The 14,234-nt window shown below is 35.3% G+C and overlaps 1 protein-coding gene across 1 annotated transcript in view; it reads right to left on the reverse strand.

Annotated features, from left to right (window-relative positions):
- BIRC6 (baculoviral IAP repeat containing 6) overlaps positions 1 to 14,234 on the reverse strand; it is a 238,594-nt gene that overhangs the window by 164,758 nt on the left and 59,602 nt on the right. Inside the window, exons 11-20 of the mRNA XM_060168808.1 lie at positions 11,935 to 12,084; positions 9,423 to 9,648; positions 7,438 to 7,598; positions 6,251 to 6,382; positions 5,642 to 5,773; positions 3,395 to 3,573; positions 2,037 to 2,170; positions 1,525 to 1,686; positions 1,303 to 1,434; positions 292 to 389 (exon numbers count right to left, since the gene is read on the reverse strand). Of these exons, the coding sequence (XP_060024791.1) occupies positions 292 to 389; positions 1,303 to 1,434; positions 1,525 to 1,686; positions 2,037 to 2,170; positions 3,395 to 3,573; positions 5,642 to 5,773; positions 6,251 to 6,382; positions 7,438 to 7,598; positions 9,423 to 9,648; positions 11,935 to 12,084 (1,506 nt within the window). The remainder of the gene's footprint in view (positions 1 to 291; positions 390 to 1,302; positions 1,435 to 1,524; positions 1,687 to 2,036; positions 2,171 to 3,394; positions 3,574 to 5,641; positions 5,774 to 6,250; positions 6,383 to 7,437; positions 7,599 to 9,422; positions 9,649 to 11,934; positions 12,085 to 14,234) is intronic.

Genomic DNA, 14,234 nt, shown 5'->3' on the forward strand with positions numbered 1-14,234 from the left:
AGTTTGTGAACAACCAAGCAACTCAATTATTTTAATGAAGTACAGAAAATGTATGAATTGAGATGACCTGGTTATTTACATAAATCTCCCATTAACTTTTTCCTAAAAATATTATCGAACAGAGAGTATCTGCCTACCCAATCACAATTTAAAACCCCTTAAAAAACAGATAAGCTACAGAAAAAAAGAAAACTAATTGAGAAAAAAAAGAAAGTTACTACACAGCCCCAAGCATACTGTGAGATATTTCCTAAGGCTACAGCTATTTGTGATTGAACTAATTTCACATACCACCAGTTGCTGCTGCAGGTAAGAACGACATATTATCAAGTAAGGCCTTCAACAGAACAGATCCAAATCCTGGTTGACATGGGTCACATTTGCCATTACTGAAAACAATTTTAAAAGAAAAAATTTAAATACATTACTCAAGGTTTAAATCCAACTCTAAACATGGTGTAGTACTTTTAAAATATTTAAAATGTGTTCATACAAATTGGAAGAAAATCTGCCTTAAAGCCCTATAGACATGCAGAAAGATAGTAGGGATTGATTATACTAAGGGTCTTTGTAACTGTTTTCTTACACATTAAACCACTCTTTTTTTTTTTTTTTCTTTACCAAAAAGGGCTAACAAGCAGGTATAGTCAATATAGACTATTAGCTTTTAAACACTTCCTAGATAGTTTCAGGGTTTAGAGAAAATGATCTGCATAACACTACAAATAAGTCTGGTAAAATTATTATGTAACTGGGAACAAGGCCTCAGGTGAACAATCCAAAGACAATCAGGGACAGTAGGAGTGCAAGTGGGGAAGGGATCCCCTTACCAAACTCCCCGAAGTCTTCCTAATAGGCAAAGAAGCCTAGTAGAATTCTTTTATTACTAGATTTATTTAACATGACATTTTGCCCAAAAAAACGCAAATTTTTTCTTAGAATCTCAATAATCCTCATCAACTTTTGAAAATCCTCTTAAGTTATACATATATTCAACAGGGACCAAATAACACTATAGACAAGGTATCCCCTGCCAAACTGCAGGTGCACCTGCAACGTATATTTTCAAATTAAAAAAAAAAAACAGGGGCTTCCCTGGTGGCGCAGTGGTTGAGAGTCCGCCTGCCGATGCAGGGGACATGGGTTCGTGCCCCAGTCCGGGAAGATCCCACATGCCGCGGAGCGGCTGGGCCCGTGAGCCATGACCACTGAGCCTGCGTGTCTGGAGCCTGTGCTCCGCAACGGGAGAGGCCACAACAGTGAGAGGCCCGCGTACAGCAAAAACAAAGAAAAAAAACCAACCTGATACACAAGGCTAGAAATCGTGCACACTTATGGGCTATGCTGCGTCCTGCCTCAAAGAAGCAAACATGTACAATGTCTAAAAGACATTTTCGTGTTTTTGAAAGCAGGCTCTCATTTCCTTCCTTTGAGCTGCAAAACAATAGCAGATGTTTAGGCTCATCTTGAACTTCCAATCATAACATCCAAAGGGCAATCCGTGGTAAATAAAATCTTATTAACCTTCCAAGTCCATTTGAATGTACTCCAGCTAACCAACAAAGAATATCTAACACAAGGCTCTGGGCATGTTCTGTGATTTGGCCATCATCTGCTTTTCTACACAAAGTGTTAAGAAGTTTCTCATGAAATTCTGAAAACTGTAACATGGCACATCGTTGCACTCTACAAAAAAGAATATATAAACACATTAACAACCAAAATAGAAAAGTTAAAACTAAAGCTATTTCAACCTGGTTGGACATATAATGTTTCATTTGAAATCATTACTATCACAATTTAAAAAAAGAACTTTTGAAAATTCCCAAACACTATAAAGACACCAGGGATGAACCAATGAAGTGGAAAGACAAGATATACCATCACTGAGATAAGTTCTTAAGAGAAATGAAAAGCAAATAAAAATTTTCAAGTAAAAGTCAGGATTTAAAAATTTTGTGTATTTTGGTATATTTATTGGAATTCTTCCTTTGTACTCCTATTACTTTAAGAATAGTACAAGAAAATGAGGTTACCTTTCCTTAGAAATTGAAGTTTTCTTAAATCTTCGGATGGTGACTGAGACTTCCTGAAGTAAGTCACAGCCCCGGAGGTTTTCGGATTTACGGGTGCCACTTGCATTTTCATTCTTAACATTAGAGGATTTTTCCTAAACATACAAAAATAAATAACTGAATGAACAAACAAATGAAACAAAAAAATTATTTACTATTAAAGTCTATAAATAAAAGAATATAACTGAATTATGGCTATCAAAACATAAATCTCAAATTAAAATGACAGCTTTCACCCTCATATTCAGTAAATGACTAATTTAGCCCAGAATTATAACAGGGAAAGAAAGACAGACATAGTCGGGCTTCCCTGGTGGTGCAGTGGTTGGGAGTCCGCCTGCCGATGCAGGGGACACGGCTTCGTGCCCCGGTCCGGGAAGATCCCACATGCCGCAGAGCGGCTGGGCCCGTGAGCCATGGCCGCTGAGCCTACGCGTCCGGAGCCTGTGCTCCGCAACGGGAGAGGCCACAACGGTGAGAGGCCCACGTACCGCAAAAAAAAAAAAAAAAAAAAAAGAAAGACATAGTCACTGTTTAAAGGTAATAATCCAATGAATTAAGATTATAAAGCCAAAGTCTTGAGTCTAAGTCCCAGCTACAGCTCTACAAGATATGCGAGCTCCCAATCTCTAAGGTTCACTCACTTTCAACATGAAAAACTGGAGGTAATAACACCTGCTCTGCCTACCTCAGAGTTATTTTGAGGATTAAATCAGATAAAGTACACAGAAGTCCTTGAAAAATTGGAAGACCTATACAAATATAAGATGATTAGTGTTACTGGTACTGCTATTGTTGCTTATGAATAATGATGAGAGAGAAACAAAATCTCTCCAGAGTTCAGGAAAGTCCAAGATCAAACAAGTATGAGGAAACTGCATGATATATAGCTAGTTGTAGAAAATGAACCATGAAAATTAAGATACATCTCTAAAATCACTTCTCAACTTCTGTTCCTGCAGTCTCTCAAATGTTTACAAAACAAACAAACAAACAAAAAAAAGTAGTGAATTATCAGTAGAGGGCAGAGAAACAAACTCTCACACCCAAGGAACTAAGAATAATTATACAGGGAAGTACCTGCTAACAATTATTCCCTACTGAATGTACTTTATATAAGCTAGGTAGTCGGCTTAAAGTTAATTCAAATATTTTCTCCTTGATTATATTTTTTTAACTTGCTGCAGAGAAAAAATACAAACAAACAAAGTGTCTACTGATAAATCAATTATGGGCCATACTACTTCTAACAGTGTGTCAAATCTCAACCACCATGTTTAAAACAGCACGTTACAGTTCAAAATGATACTGTTTCATACCTTGCCTGCTGCAACTTTTGCCAAGAGTGAAGCAAGTGAATAACCCTTGTTACTCTGGTGTTTTAGGGATGGAAGTCTTACTACCGGACGTATACCACCATTACAGATCTCATCTGTTCCTCTTTCATTCACTGCCTTGACATGGATTAAAAATGAACGATATTTTCCTCCTGCCATACCTAGAGGAGTGGTACAGAAGGGGGTAAGTTATTCAATCACCAAAAAATCAAATTGTTTTTTGTCTTCCCAGAGCAAGTTAAATTAACTCCACAAAAAGAAAAATACACTTGGCCAGAATTTTCAAATTACACTGTTTACATACAATATGGCTAAATAACCTTTGGTAGCAAAAGAACAAAAAGCACAGGAGTTATATGAACAGCCTAAGATAGAAAGTTTTGACACCTCGCATGTTTTACCCCAATCAAAGAAGTTATTCATTTTAATAACAGAAATTTTGTGAACTACAGAAAAACACAAAGAAAATACTGTCATTAAAGCACCACCCAAAGACAATGATGTATCGTATGTGTATCCATCCAGTCCTTTAATGCACGCATGCACAGACATACATATGTGAATGCATACATACACATAAGCATTATAGTATTACAGTTGAAAAAGCACAGGCTTTGGAGCCACTACCTGGCTTTAATAATGGTTCTGCCATTTTATTAGGCATGTGACAAATTAACCTCTCCATGGTTCAGTTTCTTCAAAAGTAAATGAGAATAATAATAGTACCTACCTCAAAGGTAACTGAAACACTTATAACTGCATGGCACAAAGGAAGAACTCGATAAATATTGGTTGTTATTATCACTAGCTTCAATTTTATATGGTTTTAACTAAGTTGAGATCATACTATACAATCTATATGTAAAATTTATTGCAAAAATACCCTCAAACTAATATACCCATGAACAAACCATAAGCTGATTGTTGCCTAAGCAGGTATGAAATCCTTCTGTAATTACAAAAGCTACTTTTGTTGTTTTCCACTGATCTGTCTGCCTACTGTGCTAGCGCCACACTGTTAACATTCTTCTTACTGCTGCATTATTCTAGGTTCTAGAATCTAATAAGACCCTCCACCTCAATCTTCTTTTTCTAAATGTCTCTGGCCAATATCATCCTTTTATTCATCCACAAAAATTTAGCAATCATTTTCTCCAGTTCAAAGTTTTAGGAATTTGATGGGAAGAAGAGTCATTTCTACTAAATTCTGGGAAAATTAACACTTTTACATTATTGAGTCTTTTGAAATACATGTTACATAATTTTATCCCCAATTTTGTCAAAGCTGACATTTTAATTTTCATATAAAACTTTCAGTTTCACACTCTCATTCAACAAAATTAACTTATACTCTCAGCAATATGAGAGAAGAGATGTTATTAGTTTTGCTCACCACTGTAACCCAGGATGTGGCCTAACACATCATAAAGTTAAAGAGTCTCATAAAGTTAATGAATGAATGAATAAGATGTAGTCAAGGGAGTACATTCAAACTTGTGTATATACTATGTCTGCAGCTAAAGGTAAGCGTGTGAATAGGGACAAACATTATGAAGGGAATGTACACAAATTAAAATAGTTGTTACTTAGGTGGTCAGATATTTTCTTGGTTTAGGGAAGGATCTCCACACCTTACCCCCCTCCAATTTTACTTTAACAATCAAGGTAAGTGTCTCATTTTTTGGCTTTTTTTATTCACCCCTGAGATACAAAGGTGAAATAAATGTCCTACTACTGCAATATCTAATATCTTACAGATATAAGATATAAAATATACATTAATTATAATTTGTGCTTAAGACACTCAGATCATTACATCTGATACTTTCAAAACTCCTCTATAAAAATCCCATAAGCGAAGATATTATAACAATATACAACACTCTGAAGACACAGGACTTTAAATTGATGGAAAAGGCAAACATGCCAGAACATGATGTCTGGTTATTTGAAGAATTCTGTATGTCATGCTAAGTCATCCTACATTCATCTTCTTTATGCTTTTTTAAAAAGCACTGAGACCTTCAAGACACAGAAAGTAGGATCTGAAGTTTCACATAACAATAATCACTTATGAGAGGAAATTACCTCAGTTACCAGGAAACTGATGGAATCACTAATGAAAAGTCCCCCAAAAAACAATCTTACTTTTCTGAAATCAGTTTTTTCTAATCTACTTTTACAATTGTGGGATTATTTATTCTGCTTTTGTAAAATATGTTACTTCACCTTTAACAAGTTTGGGGCTTGTTAACGTCAACATCCCAGCATGCCCTGATAGATCAAGGCCACTAGCAAGCCATACTGGCCCACACAGAATGTCTTCTTTATGATCTTCTAAAAACGGACATAATCTAAGACCTAAAAAGAAAAATACACATTTTTAAGTTAGCTTATAATTTAAAATGTAATATTTAATAAGCAAATATCCATCCCATTTACATGTAACAGCACCACACAAAATTCCATATTTGAATGTGTTCAAATAAGAATCCACTATCATGCTAAGGAACTATAATCAATTATCTGATATATTATGTTCCTTTTCCACTCCCATATTATTTACATTCACCTTGATTAAAAAAAAAATTATAGAACCATGACATGATTTCAAATCTCAAAATATTAAAAAACAAGAATGCAAGTATTAGTGCAGCTGTGTTCACAGAGATGCGCTGAAAGTTAAAGCATACTGCCAAAGCAGAATTATAGGTTATTTTTAACTGTGTTCTTAAAACCATGTTTTTGCAAGCCATAAGGAAATCTTTGCCCAACATGATGCATTTGGATCACTACTCCTTTTACTGTCATGGACAACAGCTCTGTAATTTAACTCACACTGTGATTCCTCTACATCCATGTGCTGCATTTCTTCATTCAAATCAACCAGGGACGGTTTCCCATTTTGTTCCACTTCAATGTTAAGAGCTGGAGACAAAGGAAAGGTGATCTGCCTATCTACTGCTGTTTCTAGAGGATAAAAATATTAGTAAACTTAATTTTGCTTAATATCAATGATTTATGTGCCTAAAATTCTAAAATTCTCTGTTAAACTGGGAACTGCAGTGATTTTTATCACAGATGCTAAAATGGTTGTTAGGAGAAGAAGAAAATTAGATTCAATTGTTTCATACACTCTTCTCTCTTTTAATGGTGGATATTCACCTGAAGAAATAATCTGCTGGCAACTAAACTAAGAATTCTTACCCTAGGCTACACAGTACTGCACCTGCAGACTTTTGAAAATACCAACACCTAAGTCCTATCCCAATTACATCAGAGTCTGTCATGATTCAAAATAATACACACACACACACACACACACACACACACACACACACAAATACACACGTATATATACAAACGCACATATATACACAAACACATACATACATATTTGTGAAACAGGAAATTTTTCAGGTTTCAATGTTTTTACCCCTGATGTGAAGTAGCCATTTTACTCTTAAATTATCCCCAGTTTTTTAAATTATCCTATTAAGAAGAAAACACTGAGAAATAACATCTAGTTTCCAATATGCCAAATATGTACAATCTATTTTAATAACTCAATACATCAAATTCGGAACTTGTAAGAAAGATAAAGAAAGATGAATGTATTTCTGGCATTACCTTCTGGGTTTTACTAATAACCTTAAAAGAATATGTGACTCCATAACAAAGCTCTTTTCCCAATCAAGTCTCCTCTTAGGAAGAGAAATGCGTTAAGTCTAGTAATGCTAAAAGTGAAACTAACTCACACAGGAACTAACTGCATTTCCCAAGAACCATAATTAAATTACTCAAGTTTATGCAAGTCTGAACAACAATGAGTTACTGAAAAGCTCTTAAATGTTCTCTGGATTAACTTTTCTAAATAGAACCACAAAAAGTAAAGAAGGAAAATACCACAGGGGTGGGGGGGCAAGGAGGGACGTCAAACCTAGACAGCCAAGTTGAAAATTCGTTTTTTTAAGAAACCAACTACAAGATAAAATCTTCAAATGTAAAATTTGATCCATTCTTACCATTGACTTTCCCTAAGCCTGGAGCTTTATTTTTCAGCAGTGTCACTTGTATCTGTGGAATATTGGTGATGTTTGAGTTCAAAACAAATTTGAAGTCCACATGCCCAACCATACAAGCTTTAGGTAGAACCAATTCAAAAACGTGTTCATCCCAGCTGTTGCTGTCAAGTAAGGGAGAAAATAGTAAATAATGCGAAAATCTTTCTTCAGCCGTAACCATCTTACCACTAATATCACCTTTCATACTCTGATTTGCAGCCTCCAACAAAACTTAGTGCTTCCCAATCAGATCAGGAGAGAAGATAAGCAGTTCTACTAAGAAAGATTAAACTTAGGGCAATGAATAATCTTACCTCAGGAATCTCTACCTGCCTTCGGAACTGTACATTCCAAAAAGCCCTTGTTCCCCTAAGTGTGAGCTACTGTGCATCAGAACTATGTGCAGATTCATGGGGCCCACCCTGAATCTAAGAGAGGGGTCACAGGAATCTGTATTTTAAAATAAGAACTTTTTGTATTTCTTATACATGTCCATTCTCTGATTTTAAATTCTACATATATGCTGTAAAATAAAACTCCACTAAATTCCAGATTCATATCCAAATGCCTACTAGGTATCTCAAACTTATCATAAATAAACCCAAATTACTTGATAACTAACTTCAATATCAGTAAAAAGAAATTCCATTTCTCAATCCAAAACATTAGTCATCCTTAACTATTCTCACTCACACCAGATGCTCAGTATATTAGCATACACTTTTCCTTCTACCTCCAAACTATATGTGACCACTCCTCACTTCCTCCATCAACTATCATCATGGTCCAAGTTACCATCAACAGCACCATAATTACCTGAATTACCACAACAGCAATCAAGTTAGAATCCTTGCTTCTATCACTTCTCCCCAATACACACACCACAACCACTCGTAATCTACTACCAACACAGCAGTCTTAATGTATCCTTCTAATATATAAATTATATCGCATCACTCCTACATTCAAAACCATCTAACATCTTCCCATCTCACTCAACATGAAAGTCTCACTATGGCCTATAAAGATGGTCATGATCTGGCTACCAACCATTTCCTTTGATCTCACCTCCTACCACTCTCCTCCATGTTCACTGCACTCCAATAGTAGTGTCCTTGCTCTTCCTAAAATTCATAAAACATACCTCTCAGGGTCTCTGTACTTGCTATTGTCTCCAAATTAATGTCTTCATGGAGGCCTTTCTGAGGGCCCTTATATAAAAAAATATCACACATATCTTCTCTCCTTCTCTCACGCTCACACACATGTACACACCCAACAACTATTCTATCACCATACTGTTTTAACATGCTTCAGAGCTTTTATGACTATATATGACATAGTAGATATCTGCTACTGTCTGTCTATCCCCACCAGAATGTAAATTCCATGAAAGCCATATTATTAGTGCCTTCAAAAGTACCTGCACAATTGGGAGACTGGGATTGACAAATACACACTGCTATATATAAAATAGATAACTAATAAGAACCTACTGCATAGCACAGGGAACTCTACTCAGTACTCTGTAATGGTCTATATGGGCAAAGAATCTAAAAAAAGAGTGGATATAGGTATATGTATAACTGATTTACTCTGCTGTATACCTGAAACTAACACAACATTGTAAATCAACTATACGCCAATAAAAATTTTTAAAAAACAGAAAAAAGGAAAACTCATATTAAAAAAAAAGTACCTACACAAAACAAACATTTAAGTGTTTAGTCACACAATCCACAAATTTATTTAACAAACTAACTGCAATGATGGATTACTCTTAGCGTTTTATCCTACAACTAAGAATATAGGAATTTCTAAAATTAAGGTGACAAATGAAAGGAACAAAGCTGTTAATATGCAAAAGTTAAGAAAAGAGTAACATATATAATAATTCTATGTTGTCTCTAACAAATATATAAGATGAGCTTGGAAGAATGTTTTACCTGTCAGTCTGTAGTTTCCAAGTTCTAGTGTGCTGAGCAGCATCTCCATGATGTTGCTGATGCAAATGCTGAGGATGCCTCCTTTGCTGCTGTTCTTGTTGAACTTCTACCCAGCATGGAGGAACAGTAGCTGAAAACCGTGGAGTCAAAGTCTCAAAGCGGGTTAGCTCCACTAGAGACGTCAAGATGTCAAGGGTAAATGGCTGGTCCACCAATAAATCAACTCCTTAACAATAGTGAATGTAGAATTTGAAATAGGTTTTAAAAAAAGTTTTAATCCATGTTTTTTGTCTAGTCAATTACAACATTCACCAAATGGCCTCAAAGTTAATAATGTAGGCTCAGATACCTATATACAACTAAAGCAACTAGCACTGACTACATAACTAACATTAAGAAAAATCCATCTTGAATATTTTAAATTATAGAAAGGGTACTTATTGGAGAAACCTGAACTCAACCTGTTAGAAGAGCCCTGACTGAGCTTTAACGAGCACCAGGTTAACAAGGGCAACAGAAGTAGTGGTGCTGAAATGCAAGCCTAACTTACATCAGATCAATAATTAACTTTTACACTTTGTCATTTACAAAACAAAATGCTAAACATCTGCAAGCACATAATATCTGCCCCTTTTTACTCTATTAAAAAGTAATTTTTAAGAAGTCAAAGCTATACTGACGGCAAACAAATACTTACAAACCAAAAGCTTAAACAGCATTTTTTCCACTTCTGGGGTAGTTAAGAATACCTTGTATACATACCAGTATTATAAGAGTAACAACCTGCTTCAGAGAGATTAGTTTGCGTTTACAAACATATGTATTCACATCTGTGAAATGCCTAACGTAGAACAAAGCTGAAAAACTGTTGTTCTTATTCCAATTAACAAAAATAACTTTTAAAAAAGACTAAAATATGAAATCTGATAAGTTTACAATAGCTTCACAAAGAAAGTTTACACTGCATTTTATAAAATTATTACAAGTGTACTTCAAATTACATTTTTCCTCAAAGCTTAGAGCTTTTAGAAATCTGACTGAAACTGTATTAAATGTTGTTTGTAAACATTAACAGCATATCAATGCTCCTTCTTTATTTCTTTATAATCTAATTCATCTTTACTAAATAGTATTTTTATGGAATTTATATGAAAACTCTTATTACACCAATACCCTATAAAATATGAAAACATTCAATATGTTAGCTTTTTAAACCAACTTGCGTAGTTAATCAAGACAATCAAGTCTAATTATACATAGCAAGAGACATGAGTCACTTTATCTCAACCAGAGGATAATCTTGCCTCCCCAGGGCCATTTGGATGAGGATAACTGTGGGTGCTACAGCAATCAAGAAGGTAGAAGCCAGAGATACTCCTAATACAGCACAGGACAGTCCTCCCACAACAAAGAATTACCTAGTCCAAAACGTCAATAGTGCTGAGAATGAGAAACCCTGCCTTACGGTAGTAAAGACTGCTATATATTATACAAGTAATCACTAAAATTAAGATATATTATACTAGTAATCACTAAAAGTTTCCCTTTGGTGCAAAGAAGAATGATCAAATGCACAAATATAAGTATTCATGAAGAACAAATACCAACTTCATGTATTATTTGTTTGGAATACATTTGAGTTTAAACACATTTTTTCTTTAAAGATTCATTAAATTTCTTTTAAATGCTAGGTTTGGGGAATAAAATATGGTAAGTGCTAAGAATAAAACATGACAGCACAATGGAAGTACAAAAGGACTGTGGTATAGGGAAAGGATAAGGAAAGAGAGCTTAGTGTAACATATGGAGAGCATGAAACTGAATACACTTAAGAAATCATGAAAAGTTTCCTATAACTGGAGGTTGAGAAAAAGACTAGTTATTAGCCCACAGAGCAAGTAAAGATTTTTAAGCAGGAGTAACAATGCTAACATTACTTCTTTTGAAAAACAAGTTTTGGAGGACAGTAGAGAAGATGGGTAGGAGAAAAGGCAAAAACAACAAACAAAACAAAACCTATCTAAAGGTTCACAATGGGGCAATGAGAGTCTGAATATATCACCCCTGGGAAAGAATATTTTTTCAGCATTTTTATTCCAGTAGTAATGTTAGTAATATTAGCCATTCCACTCACTTTACACTTACTTAATGAACTCTTCTCTTTTTCATATGCTTTGTTGCTCCCTAACTAGACCGAAAGCTCCTTAACGACCAAAATAATGTTTTTACCTCTTAGGTGACTTCACCAAAACTGATCAACCTACCACAGGTTGAGAACCATTTCTTATTCTAATGTTTACAACATTTTCCAACTACTGAAAAAATAGTGATAAACAATAGACAAAAACAAGCCTGGCAACAGAATGTCCACAAGGAAATGAACTCTCTCAAAGTAACCAAGAATTGACTATAAATGAAATAATGTTTAAGATAATATAAGAAAGATCCAGAAAACTTTGAACATCACAAGAATTGCATTTTTAAGAATCATTTTAAAAAGTTAATACCATACCTGAAATGCCAGGACTTGAAGGATTTGATAAAGGTTTGGAACCTTCTGAAGACGGTTCTATTCCTTTAGAAAGAGATCCATCCACTAGTATGTCAGCTTCATCAATATCATCACAGGTTCCTCCAATTTGGAGAAAATGAAGCTCACCACCTACAGTGTAGTAAAATTCCATCAACGTAGGTACATGAAAAATAGGTAAACAGACAAGTGCCTACTACTTAGTTAAGAAACTTAATTTATTTTAATTTCACTCAAAAGGCAAAAAAAGAGGGCTACCAAAGTGACATATCTCTAAGAATTCAGAAATCACACTGTCAAGGAAAATTAAATTTAATGATGAAAATGGCAAATACATAAACATATGTAAAAATAGTTATTTATCTAGTACTTACATGTGTAAGACACTATTTTAAATGCTTAATTCATTTAGTCTTCACAAATAACCTTAAAGTAGGGAGTATAATTGTGGCCACTTTACAGATGAGGAAACTGATGCACTAGCTATGTTGGAATCCACAGCCCAATCTCTTAATCACAGCAGTAACAAAACTGAACAAAGATTCTTAATTTTTGAAGCATTCACAATAAAATGAAATCAAATCAAATTTCTATTTTTCATTATTTCTATCACAGAAAAGAAAATGGAAAATGAGCTTAGCAAATATTTAAGAACAAAAAAAAAACAAGAATATTTGGAGATTCGCTTCCAGAATAATAAGGAAGACAAAAATCTTATTCCTGAAAAGCATCTATAAAGTTGGACAAAACTGTAATTTAAACAGAGTGGGTCAAACGGTGAAAACCAGCAGATATGCTACTACTGCCACAGGGGACTCTGATTTGGAAAGCTTGTCCGCTTAAAGTGGCTCAGTGGCGAAAAGAAGGCCCATCTACTCTACTATCCGAAGTCAGAATCCTGTGTAGGACAAGCAAAACACTAGAAATAACGAGAGATTAAGAAAGAAACATAGGGGGCTTGGTAAACATTCCACACATCCCACATTGATCAGAGGTTGCAAATATGTGCAGCAAAGACCAGATGGGGTCCAAGCCATCAACATATTCTCAGTCAACCAAGTCCCCATGCCTACGTAGAAAAGACCTGAAAGGGCACAAGAGAAAATAAAAATAAAGATAGTAACAGCCAAGGCACACCTGAACACAACCTTACCAGTAAAGGTGTTTCGTCACAGCCAATTATCAAAATCATTGGCTGAATACTAAACTATGTGGACAGAGAGGCAACAAACAAGATACAAGTCTTAAAAATAAAAATCAGAGGGTTTCCCTGGTGGCGCAGGGGTTAAGAATCCGCCTGCCAATGCAGGGGACACAGATTCGAGCCCTGGTGCGGGAAGATCCCACATGCCACGGAGCAACTAAGCCTGTGCGCCACAACTACTGAGCCTGCGCTCTAGAGCCCGTGAGCCACAACTACTGAAGCCCGCGCACCTAGAGCCCGTGCTCTGCAACAAGAGAAGCCACTGCAATGAGAAGCCCACGCACCACAACAAAGAGTAGTCCCCGTTCGCCGCAACTAGAGAAAGCCCGCCCGCAGCAACAAAGACCCAATGCAGCCAAAAATAATTAAGTAAAATAAATACATTTTTTAAAATAAATAAATAAAAACCAGAGGGGGTAAAAAATGAAAGAAATATCAGTGGCTGCTCACTGCAAACGAAACAGATTTCACAGATTTAGGCCAGGTGGGTTACCAAATAACCAATGCAACAACCCCCTCCAAAGGGGGGTAAATCATAGTCCAGAGTTTCTACAACATTATTTAAAATGTCTAGTATTAAATTAAAAATTATAAAACATGTGAAGAGTGACACATGCTCAAGAAAAACAAAATCAATGAGAAATATCTCTGAGCACCCATATTTAGATTTAGCAGACAAATACTTCAAAGAAGCTATTGTAAATATTTTATAGAATAAAAGGAAACCAGGTATAGAGAATTAGAAGAACGAACGGTGAAAATGACTCAACAAATAAAGAATCTCAACAAAAAAAAAGAAATTATTTTAAAAGAACAAAAGGGAAATCCTAGAGTTGAAAAGTATCTAAAATGAAAAAGTTCACTAGAGACTCAATGCAGATTTGAGATGACAGGAGAAGGAATCAGTGAAATAAAAACAGATCAATAGTTGTGTGTTATATATGAAAGTTGTTAAGAGTAAATCCTAAGAGTTCTCATCAAAAAATAATAATAATAGGGAATTCCCTTGTGGTCCAGTGGTTAGGGCTCCACACTTCCACTGCATGGGGCACAGGTTCGATCCCTGGTGGGGGAAGTA

This window comes from Lagenorhynchus albirostris, chromosome 13 (genome assembly GCF_949774975.1).
Source record: "Lagenorhynchus albirostris chromosome 13, mLagAlb1.1, whole genome shotgun sequence".
In the NCBI taxonomy this organism is placed as follows: Eukaryota; Metazoa; Chordata; class Mammalia; order Artiodactyla; family Delphinidae; genus Lagenorhynchus; species Lagenorhynchus albirostris.